Source organism: Neoarius graeffei, chromosome 2 (assembly GCF_027579695.1).
Source record: "Neoarius graeffei isolate fNeoGra1 chromosome 2, fNeoGra1.pri, whole genome shotgun sequence".
Lineage (NCBI taxonomy): Eukaryota > Metazoa > Chordata > Actinopteri > Siluriformes > Ariidae > Neoarius > Neoarius graeffei.
The window spans coordinates 78,613,079-78,624,394 of NC_083570.1; the positions used below are offsets into that span (position 1 = coordinate 78,613,079).

An 11,316-nucleotide genomic window follows, 5' to 3' on the forward strand; every position below is an offset into this window, starting at 1 on the left:
CTGTGGGGGTGACGGTCACCGTGCTGCCTCTTGCCCAGTAAAAGCGACGAGCTCACCGGACATAGGAGGGGTCCGGCTGGGCTCAATGACCATCCAGTCCTCCACCAGCCAGAAACCTATGCTCCAAGTCTGCCTTTGTCTGTTGGATTCCACCCACACCCTGGCCGCCCTGGTGGACTCCGGGGCCGAGGCTAACATCATGAACACTGAGCTTGCGCGCCAGTTGGACCTGCGAAGCCACCTCCTATCCTCTCCCGTTCCAGCCAGGGTACTGGATGGCCATCTCCTTGGCACCGTCACCCGCCTCACTGCCCCTGTTCCGATGACCCTGTCAGGCAACCACCACGAAACCATCCAATTTCACCTGCTCCGTTCCCCCGGCCAACCTCTCATCCTGGGCTATCCATGGCTCCGCCAGCACAGTCCTCACCTCGACTGGGCCACTGGAGAGATAAAAGAATGGGGCAAGGACTGCCATCGGACCTGCTTACGAGCCACCATCCTAAACACCCGTACTCCACCTGCCAGCTCTGCCCCCGACTTCACTAATGTCCCAGCGTGTTATCACAGCCTTCGGGAGGTATTCAGTAAAACCAAGGCCACTTCCTTGCTTCCTCATCGGCCCTACAACTGCACCATTGATCTCCTCCCAGGCACTGCGCCACCCAAGGGTCGTCTCTACTCTCTGTCCGCCCCGGAAAGGAAGGCGATGGAGACCTACATCAGTGACTCTCTGGCTGCCGGCCTCATCAGTCCATCCTCTTTGCCCGCCAGCACTGGGTTCTTCTTCGTGGGAAAGAAGGATGGGTCCCTGCGCCCTGCATCGATTACAGGGGTCTCAACGACATCACCGTCAAGAACCGATACCCTCTCCCACTGCTTACCTCCGCCTTCGAGCTGCTCCAGGGAGCCACGGTCTTCACGAAACTCGATCTCTGGAATGCCTACCACCTGGTTCGGATAAGGGAGGGAGACGAGTGGAAGACCACGTTCAACACCCCCACCGGTCAATATGAATACCGGGTGATGCCGTTTGGCCTTACCAACATGCCAGCGGTATTCCAGACTCTGGTGAATGATGTCCTGAGAGATATGTTGAACAAGTTTGTGTTCGTTTACCTCGACGACATCCTGATCTTCTCTAAAACCCTGTCCGAACACACCCAGCATGTCCAGCAAGTGCTCCGTCGTCTCCTGGAAAACTCCCTCTTTGTCAAGGCAGAGAAGTGTGAGTTTCATGCCAAGTCTGTGGGGTTCCTGTGGTACATCGTGGCAGAAGGGAGCATCCAGATGGACCCTGCCAAAATCTCTGCAGTTACTTCATGGCCAGTACCAGAGAGCAGGAAGCAGCTTCAGCAGTTCCTGGGCTTCGCAAATTTCTACAGGAAATTAATTTGTAATTACAGCACCATTGCGTCACCCCTCACCGCCTTGACCAGTACCAAACAGCCCTGCACCTGGACTCCGGCCACCAACGAAGCCTTTGCCACCCTCAAGGCTCGGTTCACCACTGCTCCCGTCCTCCGGCTGCCTGATGAGGAGCGGCAATTCATCGTTGAGGTGGACGCCTCGGATGTGGGAGTCGGGGCAGTGCTCTCACAGAGGTCTGCGGATGACAACAAGCTCCACCCCTGTGCGTTCTTCTCCCGCCGGCTGTCGCCGGCCGAACGCAATTACGATGTCAGCAATCGGGAACTGCTGGCGGTCAAGCTCGCCCTGGAGGAATGGCGCCACTGGCTGGAGGGGTGCGTAGTCCCATTCCTGGTCTGGACAGACCATAAGAATCTAGAATACATCCGCACCGCCAAACGACTCAACCCCAGACAGGCCTGCTGGGCTCTCTTTTTCACCCGCTTCAATTTCACCCTTTCGTACCGGCCCAGATCTCGCAACACCAAGCCTGACGCACTCTCCCGCCAGTTCCAGAAGGGTGATGCCCCCTCCAAGGACCCGGCTCCCATCCTACCTGACCCCTGTATCGTTGCTGCGCTGACCTGGGACATCGAAGAACAAAACCCAAAAATTAACTCCTTTATACTGATAGATAATATTCATACGGCACGTGTGAGTGTTCACTTGTTCATATTTGTACTTGTATACTGTGTACAGATTTTATTTTAAAAAAAAAGAAAAAAAACCCAACAATGTGCCTTGGTACTGCCATCTCACTCTCTCTGAGGTTCAAATATCATGCCCTGAGTACAAATTTTGATATCACTTACCAAGGCTAGTGGATCTCATGGATACATCCATCCACCCATTATCTGTAGCTGCTTATCCTGTACAGGTTTGCAGGCAAGCTGGAACCTATCCCAGCTGAGTATGGACAGGAGGCAGAGTACACCCTAGACAAGTTGCCAGGTCATCGCAGGGCTGAAACATAGAGACAAACAACCATTCACACCTATAGTCAATTTAGAGCAGGGGTGCCCAACCTTTTTTGACCCGAGGTCTACTTTTCAGTAGCCAACCCCTCCGGGGTCTACCAGTCCAATACCAACATTTCAAACCACAAACATCGTCGCCAGCCTGCAGTAACTTCACAACAACACAATACTACTTTGTTTACCACTTTACTTTATGTCCACATAAGCATAAAGTAGGCTACAAGTTGACAGACTTATAAGTAGGCCTACATCAGTAAAACATAAGTACAACAGATTTGGACAAAAACTGCCATGCAATCATAATAAGAACAGTCCATCACAAGTTGCAGGTGGCAGAACAGGCCAGAAATTGAAAAGTCCATTACAAGTTGCAGAACAGTCCATTACGTTGCAGAACAATACTATTGGCATAATTCCACAGACAGCAGACAATCCTCCAAATGAGCCGCTTCCTATAACAACAGACACACACAGACCACATTACACGTTGCAGAATAATACTGTTGGCATAATTCACAGACAGCAGACAACAATCCTCCAAAAAATGAGCCGCTTCTTATAATAACAGACAGACAGACAGACAGACAGACACACAGCCATAACTGCCTACCTGTGGGCTGGGTGAGACGATGCGCTGGGCAGAGCGGAGGCAGCTAGTGGGACACCTGGCACTGGGAGGAGGAGGCGAGCTTTTCGTAGGCAGGAGTGTAGGTACTGATTGCAAGGCGTAGGCAGGCTACAAGGTGGTCATCAGTCATTGTTGATCGGTACTTGGACTTTATAATTTTCATGTGCGAGAACGCACACTCGCACAAATAAGTGGAACCAAAAAGAGCTGTCAGGTTTAAAGCACATCTTCGGAGATTGGGGTATTTCTCATCCAACAGCAGCTCCCAGAACGCTGCGTGCTTTCCAGGCGGGGCCGATGTTGATTTGGCTTTCATGACAATGTCATTTTGCAATTTTATAATCTCGTTTTCAATCGCATCGCGTTCCAAATCGAACAGTGATTTGACTTTGTCAGCAATGTCACCAACAGCAACATTTGCACCAAACGGATTACACATGTAGGTTGCTACAGGTTCGAGGGTCACAAAGTCAGTAAAACGCCGCTCAAATTCTGACGAGACGTTCTGAACATGCTCCATATAGCGGTCAATATCAAGTTGCGTCAGCCTTTTACCTTGACTTTGTAGTTCAGCATGCATATTTGGAAAGTTTGTGTGCAGGTCGCGCTGCTGCAGCCGCCGTGACATGAGCTGTAGCTTGCTTTTAAAAGTGTTCACAGAACTCATCATCTGGACTACGTCTTTATCTTTACCCTGCAGGTCTACATTCAACAAATTGAGTTCATGGGTGAGGTCGGTGAGGAAAGATAAATCTAAAAGCCACTGGTGGTCATTTAGCTTGTCATGATAATCTGCATGTTTAGACAGCTTCAAGAATTCCTTGATTTCTGGCAGCAGCTCTGTGAATCTGGCTAAAAACTTCCCTCTGCTTAACCACCTGACGTCTGTATGAAGCAGCAGCTCGGTGTGCTCAGCGTCGCTTTCCTCCAGATGTGCACGGAAAAGCCTTCTCTGAAGACTCCTGGCGCGCACTGAACACACAATCTTCATGCAGATATCCATCACGTCTTTCATTTGAACGATCTTCCCGCTTAGTGCTTGCTGGTGGATAATACAGTGATAATTCAGAATGTCTGGAAAAGACTCACTTTGCTTGCACAGTGCTATAAATCCATTTGTGCGGCCTATCATAGCAGGGGCACCGTCAGTGGTTATAGAAATCAGTTTAAAGAGCGGCAGTTTTGTCTCGCGGGCGAATGTCATGAAGGCATTGAAAATATCCTCGCCTCTCGTTTGTCCTTTTAGTGGCAACATGGTCAGTAGCTCTTCCCTGGCGCTCATGTCTTCGAAAACCATTCTGATGAAAACACATAACTGAGCCACATCCACCATATCAGTTGACTCATCAAACTGCAGAGAGAAGCATTCACATGCATCGATGTCCTTTCTTAGCTGCTCCTCCACGTCCACAGCCATTACCTCACATCGCTTTGTAGTGGTATTGCGGGACATTTGTACATCTTTAATCGCCTTCATGATCTCCGTTTTATTTTTAAAGCCATCAAATAGGCTATCCGCGGCCTCCAGAAAGCCTTCCTTCCACGCCTCGCCATCTTTGAATGGCTTCTTGTGTTTAGCAAGGATGTGACTAGCCCGATATGAAGCAATTGTTGCGGCCTTCGACTGTTCATTAGGTCTGGTGAATTGTGCCTGCTGCTCAGACAGGCGTGCTTTCAGTTCCTTGAGTCTTGCGGCACGTAAAGGGGTTTTTGCGGGGTATTCCTTCTCGTACTTCCCGGGGTGCATCGTCTTGTAATGACGCTCAACATTCGCTTTTTTTGCCAATCCCACCTTTGCATTGCAGATCAGACAAATGGGCGCTTTATTAAAATAAACAAAAAAATAATCTTCCTCCCATTCAGAGTGAAAATGATAGGTCTTGGGACGTTTCGGTTTGCTCGGGCCCTCCGCCATGTTAACCCGTTGCTGTTGCTAGGCCACTGCCGGGGTCAGCTGTCAATTTCCCATAACGCACGTGTCACTGGTAGACTACACATGCGCACACGCACACACATACAGCCAGCCGGTGCGGTTGCGAAAATTGCTTTTTTTCCCGTTTTCCCCCCTTTTTTTCTTTTCCCCCCCAAACCTCCCGCGGACGACTTGTGATCAGGCCGCGGGCGACCGGTCGACCGCGGGCTACTGGTTGGGCACCACTGATTTAGAGCCACCAGTTAGCCTAACCTGCATGTCTTTGGACTGTGGGGGAAACTGGAGCACCCAGAGAAAACCCACACAGACACAGGGAGAACATGCAAACTCCACACAGAAAGGTCCTCATTGGCCGCTGGACTCAAACCCAGGACCTTCTTGCTATGAGGCAACAGTGCTAACCACTACACCACTGTGCCAGCCTTGTGGATATATATGTAGCCCTGTGGGATTTACTTGTTTTGACTATGTGCATATGTTTATTTTGCTTGTTTATTTTTATTCATGTGCACGCAATTCATGTATGTTGTTCATATGTTAAAATGTGTTAATAATACATTTTAAAATATATATGCTAAAAATAAGTTAAAAATGTTTACATTCAACCGGAAGTTAAAAAGAGGAGCCAATCAGGTGTTGGAGAAGGAAGGACAGGTCAAGGGAGGAGGAAGGAGAGAGAGGGGAGAAGAACGACATGAGGCAGGGAAGGTGGCAAGAGAAAAAAGTTTTATGTTAAAGGTCCCATGGCATGAAATTTTCACTTTCTGACATTTTTTAACGTTAAAATGAGTTCCTCTGACCTTCTTAAGTCACCCCAGTGGGTAGAAATTTCATAATGTGTAAACCAAACTATGCCCAACATTTGAGAATGGCGCATCAAAATGGCGCATTGATAAGCTCTTCCCTTTACTACGTCAGCAAGGGAGATGATCCACACCCCCCCCCCCCCCCCCCCCCGGATTCCCACCCACTGTATGGATTGCCCGCCCAGTTGCAGTGAGGAGACCATAGAGGACACAAAAACATGGCATCACCTAAGCGAGCGAAACATGGAAATTGCGCTGTACATGGATGTGACAACACAGAAAAGAGTCTGTTTTTACTGCCGACGGGAGAGCCCCTGAAGACGCAGTGGCTTAATTTTATTTACTTCAATAATACGCTGTCGAGTCTACCTAAGACGGTGTATGTTTGTCGGAAGCATTTTCCTGAGGAATGTTTCCACAACTTGGGACAGTACAGGGCAGGTTTTGCACATCAACTGTCACTGAAGCCTGGGTCCATACCAAGCATCCCTGCCGCATCAGCAACAAACACCGAACAAGTAAGTGTATCACTGGTCATTTTGCCGTGTTTTAAAATCGGTACGTTAGCCTAGCAATGGCTACATTAGCTGTGCAGCTAACCGCTTCCTGCAGTTAGCCAGGTAATCTGCGCTACAAAACTAAAGAGCATGCAGCATGCTCTGTTAAACTGAGTTTAGTCTGGAAATTGACTGTAACTTATGAGCTTATGTTTGACTATTGCTCCGCAATGCATGTCTTCTGTTGGATAAGCGATATGTTGCTGTAGTTGCTGCTTTTATCCTCTTTGGTTATGGAGTGCGTGTTCAAGCCTAGGGTATTATACGTTCGTAAACTACCACTCCGAACACTCTCACTCTCTGTTCTCTGTGTCACGTTGAGTTTACGAAAGGAGTCCGAGGGAGAACGGGGTTTTGTCTTAGCAGCGTGGCTACAGGCGCTGATAGCAGCGAGTATGTGTGTGCACGCAAACACTATACTACTAGTGTTGTACACACATTTTCCCACTCCCTTATTTAGACTTGTGAAGGAACCTGATTAGTGGTCATTTCTTCTTATGTTATGTATTTCTCATATTTATTTTTGTGTGTCCATAATTTTCTGTCAGTATGTAGATCAGTATCAGTATTGTCTATAGCTCAGCCTGAATGTGATAGGTGTGATTGGGGCGTTTGACTGTTTGTGAGGGACAAAAGAGTGAGTCTGCTTGCTCTGCATTACATGATGGGGCGTTAAATTGCGGACAGTTGACTGTCTGAGGGACAAAAGGGTCTGCATCCTCTACCTTGTGCGCTGGGGCGTTCACCTGTCTGCCTATGGGGGTCAAGAGGATTGTCTGCATGTTGTACATAATGTATTTCTGAATCTCAATGAGTGTCTTTTTTGTCTCTTCACAGGCCAGTACATCATGTGCTCACATTCAGACACCCCGGTCAAGGGATGCTGCCTGCCAGACAGACTGCATTGACACTCGCACTGCAGGCACACAGTTATCCTTGAAGACATTGCATCCCCACTTTAGGAGTGAAGGTGTGTACTTGCCACTTACAGTATAGTTATTGTTGTGTAGTTTCAAAACTGGTATTTCTCTTTTCCTCTCTTGTGTAATGTTTCATCAGACTTGCCTCACTAAAATATCTTTCTGTCTCAGCTATACAGGCAACTGTCCCTACACAGGATTTTAAGGGTGGGACATCCAATGTGGACCCTTTGTTCCTGTCGTCAACTCCTATAAAGAGACCTGCCAAAAGACCTCACCTAGACCTCGAGGAAGAGCTGGACGATCCATTTGAGGGCACAAGCCCACCATTGGAAGCTTCAATGGAACAGGATTCCACATATGATCCTGCCAAGACAGCAACTTCACTAGATTCCACTGTACAGTCGTAAGTTCCTATGTGTAAATATACAGTACGCTTCCAATCAAATGTCTTAGAACACTTAACCCCCACCACACTTTACACTGACAATTCAGGTTATTCTGTGTCTGTGTCAGTTTTAGTTTCAAATCTGTTTATTGTGGAATTGCGCTCTGAAATGAATGCATACAACAAGTATGCTTACTTGGATGCTTACAGGGATAATTTCAGTGAGACTCATGTTAACATCATTACATCATTTTTAGAATTGTTTATGTGCTTATACATTATCAAACCAGTTGCCAAAGGGTGATGGTAAAATAAGTGTAACGTAGATTACATTTTCCTTTTTTGTGTTTTCAAAAAGGGAAGTTCCACCCTCCCCCACCCAATGGAGCAACAAGTTCATAGTGTATGAGAGCTGCATCATGGAGCTGTTTCAAAAATGTTACTTCTGCATGAGGCCATGTGATGTTAGGACCCAAAAGCTGGGAACATTCCTGTCAGTGAAGCAGCAGTGCTCACATTGCCCACACACAAGACAATGGAATAGCCAGCCTATCCTTGGGAGCACACTGGCCGGTAATCTACAACTTTCTGCTGCTGTGTACCTAAGTGGAGCATCCTTCAACCAAATCGAAAAGGTAAATTATTTGTAAAGTGCTTACTAGGACTGTTCTGGACTTCAGGCCTCAGATCTGATGGCCTGCTGATAGCTCAATCAGCAGTGGGCTATCAGAAAGATCTACCCCCTCTCACACTGTGCCCCCCCACTGAGTAGCGGCCCATCAGGGAGTCATTAGCGGGCTTTTCCCCCTCCCATCTTGACCTCCCTGAGTACTTGGGGGATTTTCCATGCAGGTTTTCCCGACCTGTTGGAACACTAAGCAACCAAACAAGGTGTTGGGGAGGGTCATAAGGAAGGGGCCACCTTTTGTGTGTTCTGGGCATTCCGTGCGTCTACAAGAGTTAAAACCACGGTTTACCCAACACAGCTGGTTTCTTGAGTGGTGTGTGTTTGTCTTCATTGGACATCATAACATTGTTCTGGCTGGACAACCTGTGTCGATTACTCTATACCTGGATCTAGCCCTCTTCACACAGTCCTTTGGGTTTAGTGTTGGCCATTACCAGCAGCATTTTTTATAAGGACAGCAGTTTACTTCAATTTAATTTCCCCTAATTTGAATGAGATATTAATGTGATGGCATGTTCTATTTATCTCCCCTCACCAACAGGTCTTCAAAGCAATGAAGCTGCAGCTGTTCCGTTACGAAACATTTCGCCGCCATGCCAGAACGTTCATCGAACCGGCAATTCTTCACCACTGGAAGGTCATCACTCTGCAGGACATCACTCTGCAGCGGCTAACCCAGGAAGAAAAAGTGATCCTCGGCGGTGACATGAGAGCAGACTCTCCAGGTAGACACCTCACCCACAGTAGACCGTGGCATCACATCACATCACATCCTCCATCAGCTACACTGGCTTCCTGTTCAATCTCGCATCAAGTTCAAAATCCTCCAGCTTGTTTACATGGACTAGCACCACCTGCACCCACCTACCTCACTAGTCTCCTCAACCCATTAGTTCCCCATCTGCACTTCACACTTCTCTGACACACGCCTTCTGTCCACCCCTTCCACGAATCTTCGTTCTATGGGTGGTCCTAAACTCTGGAACAGCTTTGCACTTTCAGTATGCCTATGCACTTCCCTTTCAATCTCTAAATCCATTCTCAAAACCCAACTCTTCACCCTTGCATTTCTATCACAATGCCAACTGATTGAGGCTTTATATTATGATAATTTCATTTTGTTTAGCTGTCGATTCTGTGTTGCTGCTATGCCTTTTGACATGTATTGCTGACCGTTATTGCTTTCCACTAATATTTTAATATTCTGTTTTGTGAAGTGACCTTGGATGTTGTGAAATGCACTCCAAACAAAACGTATTATTAATAGGTATTGATACTTCACTGTCGTGGCCTACACAAGAATAAGATATTGGTTAATACTTGAGGTCAAAAGGAGTGACAAAATAAAGCCGCAGACATGCTGACTAGTGGTTACTAATGTCCCTTTTGATCAAAACAGGCCACTCTGCAAAGTATGGGAGTTATACAATGATAGATCTAGGGACTAACACCATTGTGGATATTCAGTTGGTTCAAGTGAGTGTTCAACTTTTTTTTTGTTATTGAGTGTTTGTTGTAATTTCCAAATCAAAGCCTGAAATGCAGTTTGTATGAATGTTGTATTCTATGTGTTCGCAGTGCAATGAGGTTGGTGGCAGCAACAACATGGAGAAGGAGGGCCTGATGAGGAGTCTGACATTCTTGGAGGTGTGTGGTATTGACATTGATTGCATTGCCACAGATCATCATCCACAAGTACAGAAGTTCCTCAGGGAGAGAAACATAAACCATTACTTTGATGTCTGGCACTTTGCAAAAGGTACATCATCATAGCTGTCCCCAGCCTTTTCCTTTCTTTGAGTTGTCAGTGATGTTCTTCTGGTGAGAAAGACCTGATTAATGTTGTGTCTGTATCAAGTTTTAGGCTATGGTTTACAGTAAAGCATTACAACGGAGTAACCAATCAGTTTGACTAGTTTATCTGAGTCCAGTGCATTTCTCTTTTTGCTACAGGATTCTCCAAGAAAGTGGAAGCAATTAGTAAACAGAGAGGCTGTGAAAAGTTGAAGAAGTGGATGAAAAGCATGAACAACCATGTTTATTACACTGCTGCGGGCTCCACCTCTGGGCCAGAGCAAGTTGCGAAGTGGTTTGCAATGCTGAACCATGTTAGAGACATCCACACCCACGAGGATCCTCTTTATCCTGAGTGCGAGCATGCCATCCGCAAGACAACCGACAGTACTAAGTGGCTCCAAGAAGGTATTTATTCCACTATACAGGATACAGTTCAAAAAAGTAAATGAATAATTAAATTGTATCAATATGGTGTAGTCATTGAATGAACTCAGAAATATGACAACACTATGAAAGTCTACTGAGCCTCATGAGAAAATACAGTAAACACCACTTTTAAATGCATGGGTGTCTGTACCTGCATAGGGGAAGGCAGCCATGTCTCTTGGAATGGGGGAGAAAATGTTATGACTGCATCTTACAGAACGTGGGGTTTACTATGACAAGTGTTTACATGCTATTTCTGTGTCCTGGGCCACCCCTTCTTTGTCACAGACAGAGCTTATGCTCTGAAGACTTACCATTTTTTCATACACAGTTTGAGAGACCTATTGGGGATCATTGTTGTAAAGTTATGTACAGTATTTTTTTCTAATGACTTTTTGCTATTCTCATCTACAGAAACTCCAGTCTTCGAGAAGCTAGAGATGGTCATGACGAAGAAAAGAACGTTGAATGACTGGCAAAACTCAGCCTCCACCACCAAACCTCGTCGTTGGAGGCTTTCCATTCAGTCATCCTCCGATTTGCCCCAAAGAATGTTGTCTTTCCCTATATTGGAATGCTGTGCAGGTGAGAAGTTTGACCTTGTAGTTCTTGAAAGCACCTGAAATATGTCATATATTTACCAGGGTTTCCCCAGCACTATAAGGCAAGAAACACCTACCACCTTGACTAGGTCCCCTGAAAAGATAAGGTTTTGTTGTGAATGTAATTTCTATAATTCTTTTACTAAAAAATGTATCAGATCATACTTCATATGAAACTACACAA

General features: G+C 46.6%; 1 protein-coding gene across 1 annotated transcript; it reads right to left on the minus strand.

Annotated features, from left to right (window-relative positions):
* Window positions 1–3,040: 3,040 nt before the first annotated feature.
* On the minus strand, window positions 3,041–4,762 carry LOC132869941 (zinc finger BED domain-containing protein 5-like). The gene has a single exon (XM_060903510.1). It carries the CDS (start codon window positions 4,760–4,762, stop codon window positions 3,041–3,043), a length of 1,722 nt encoding a protein of 573 aa, XP_060759493.1.
* Window positions 4,763–11,316: the final 6,554 nt, after the last annotated feature.

Excerpts from the sequence above, each read along its gene's own strand:
- LOC132869941 (XM_060903510.1), bottom strand. The coding sequence starts at position 4,762 with ATGCACCCCGGGAAGTACGAGAAGGAATACCCCGCAAAAACCCCTTTA.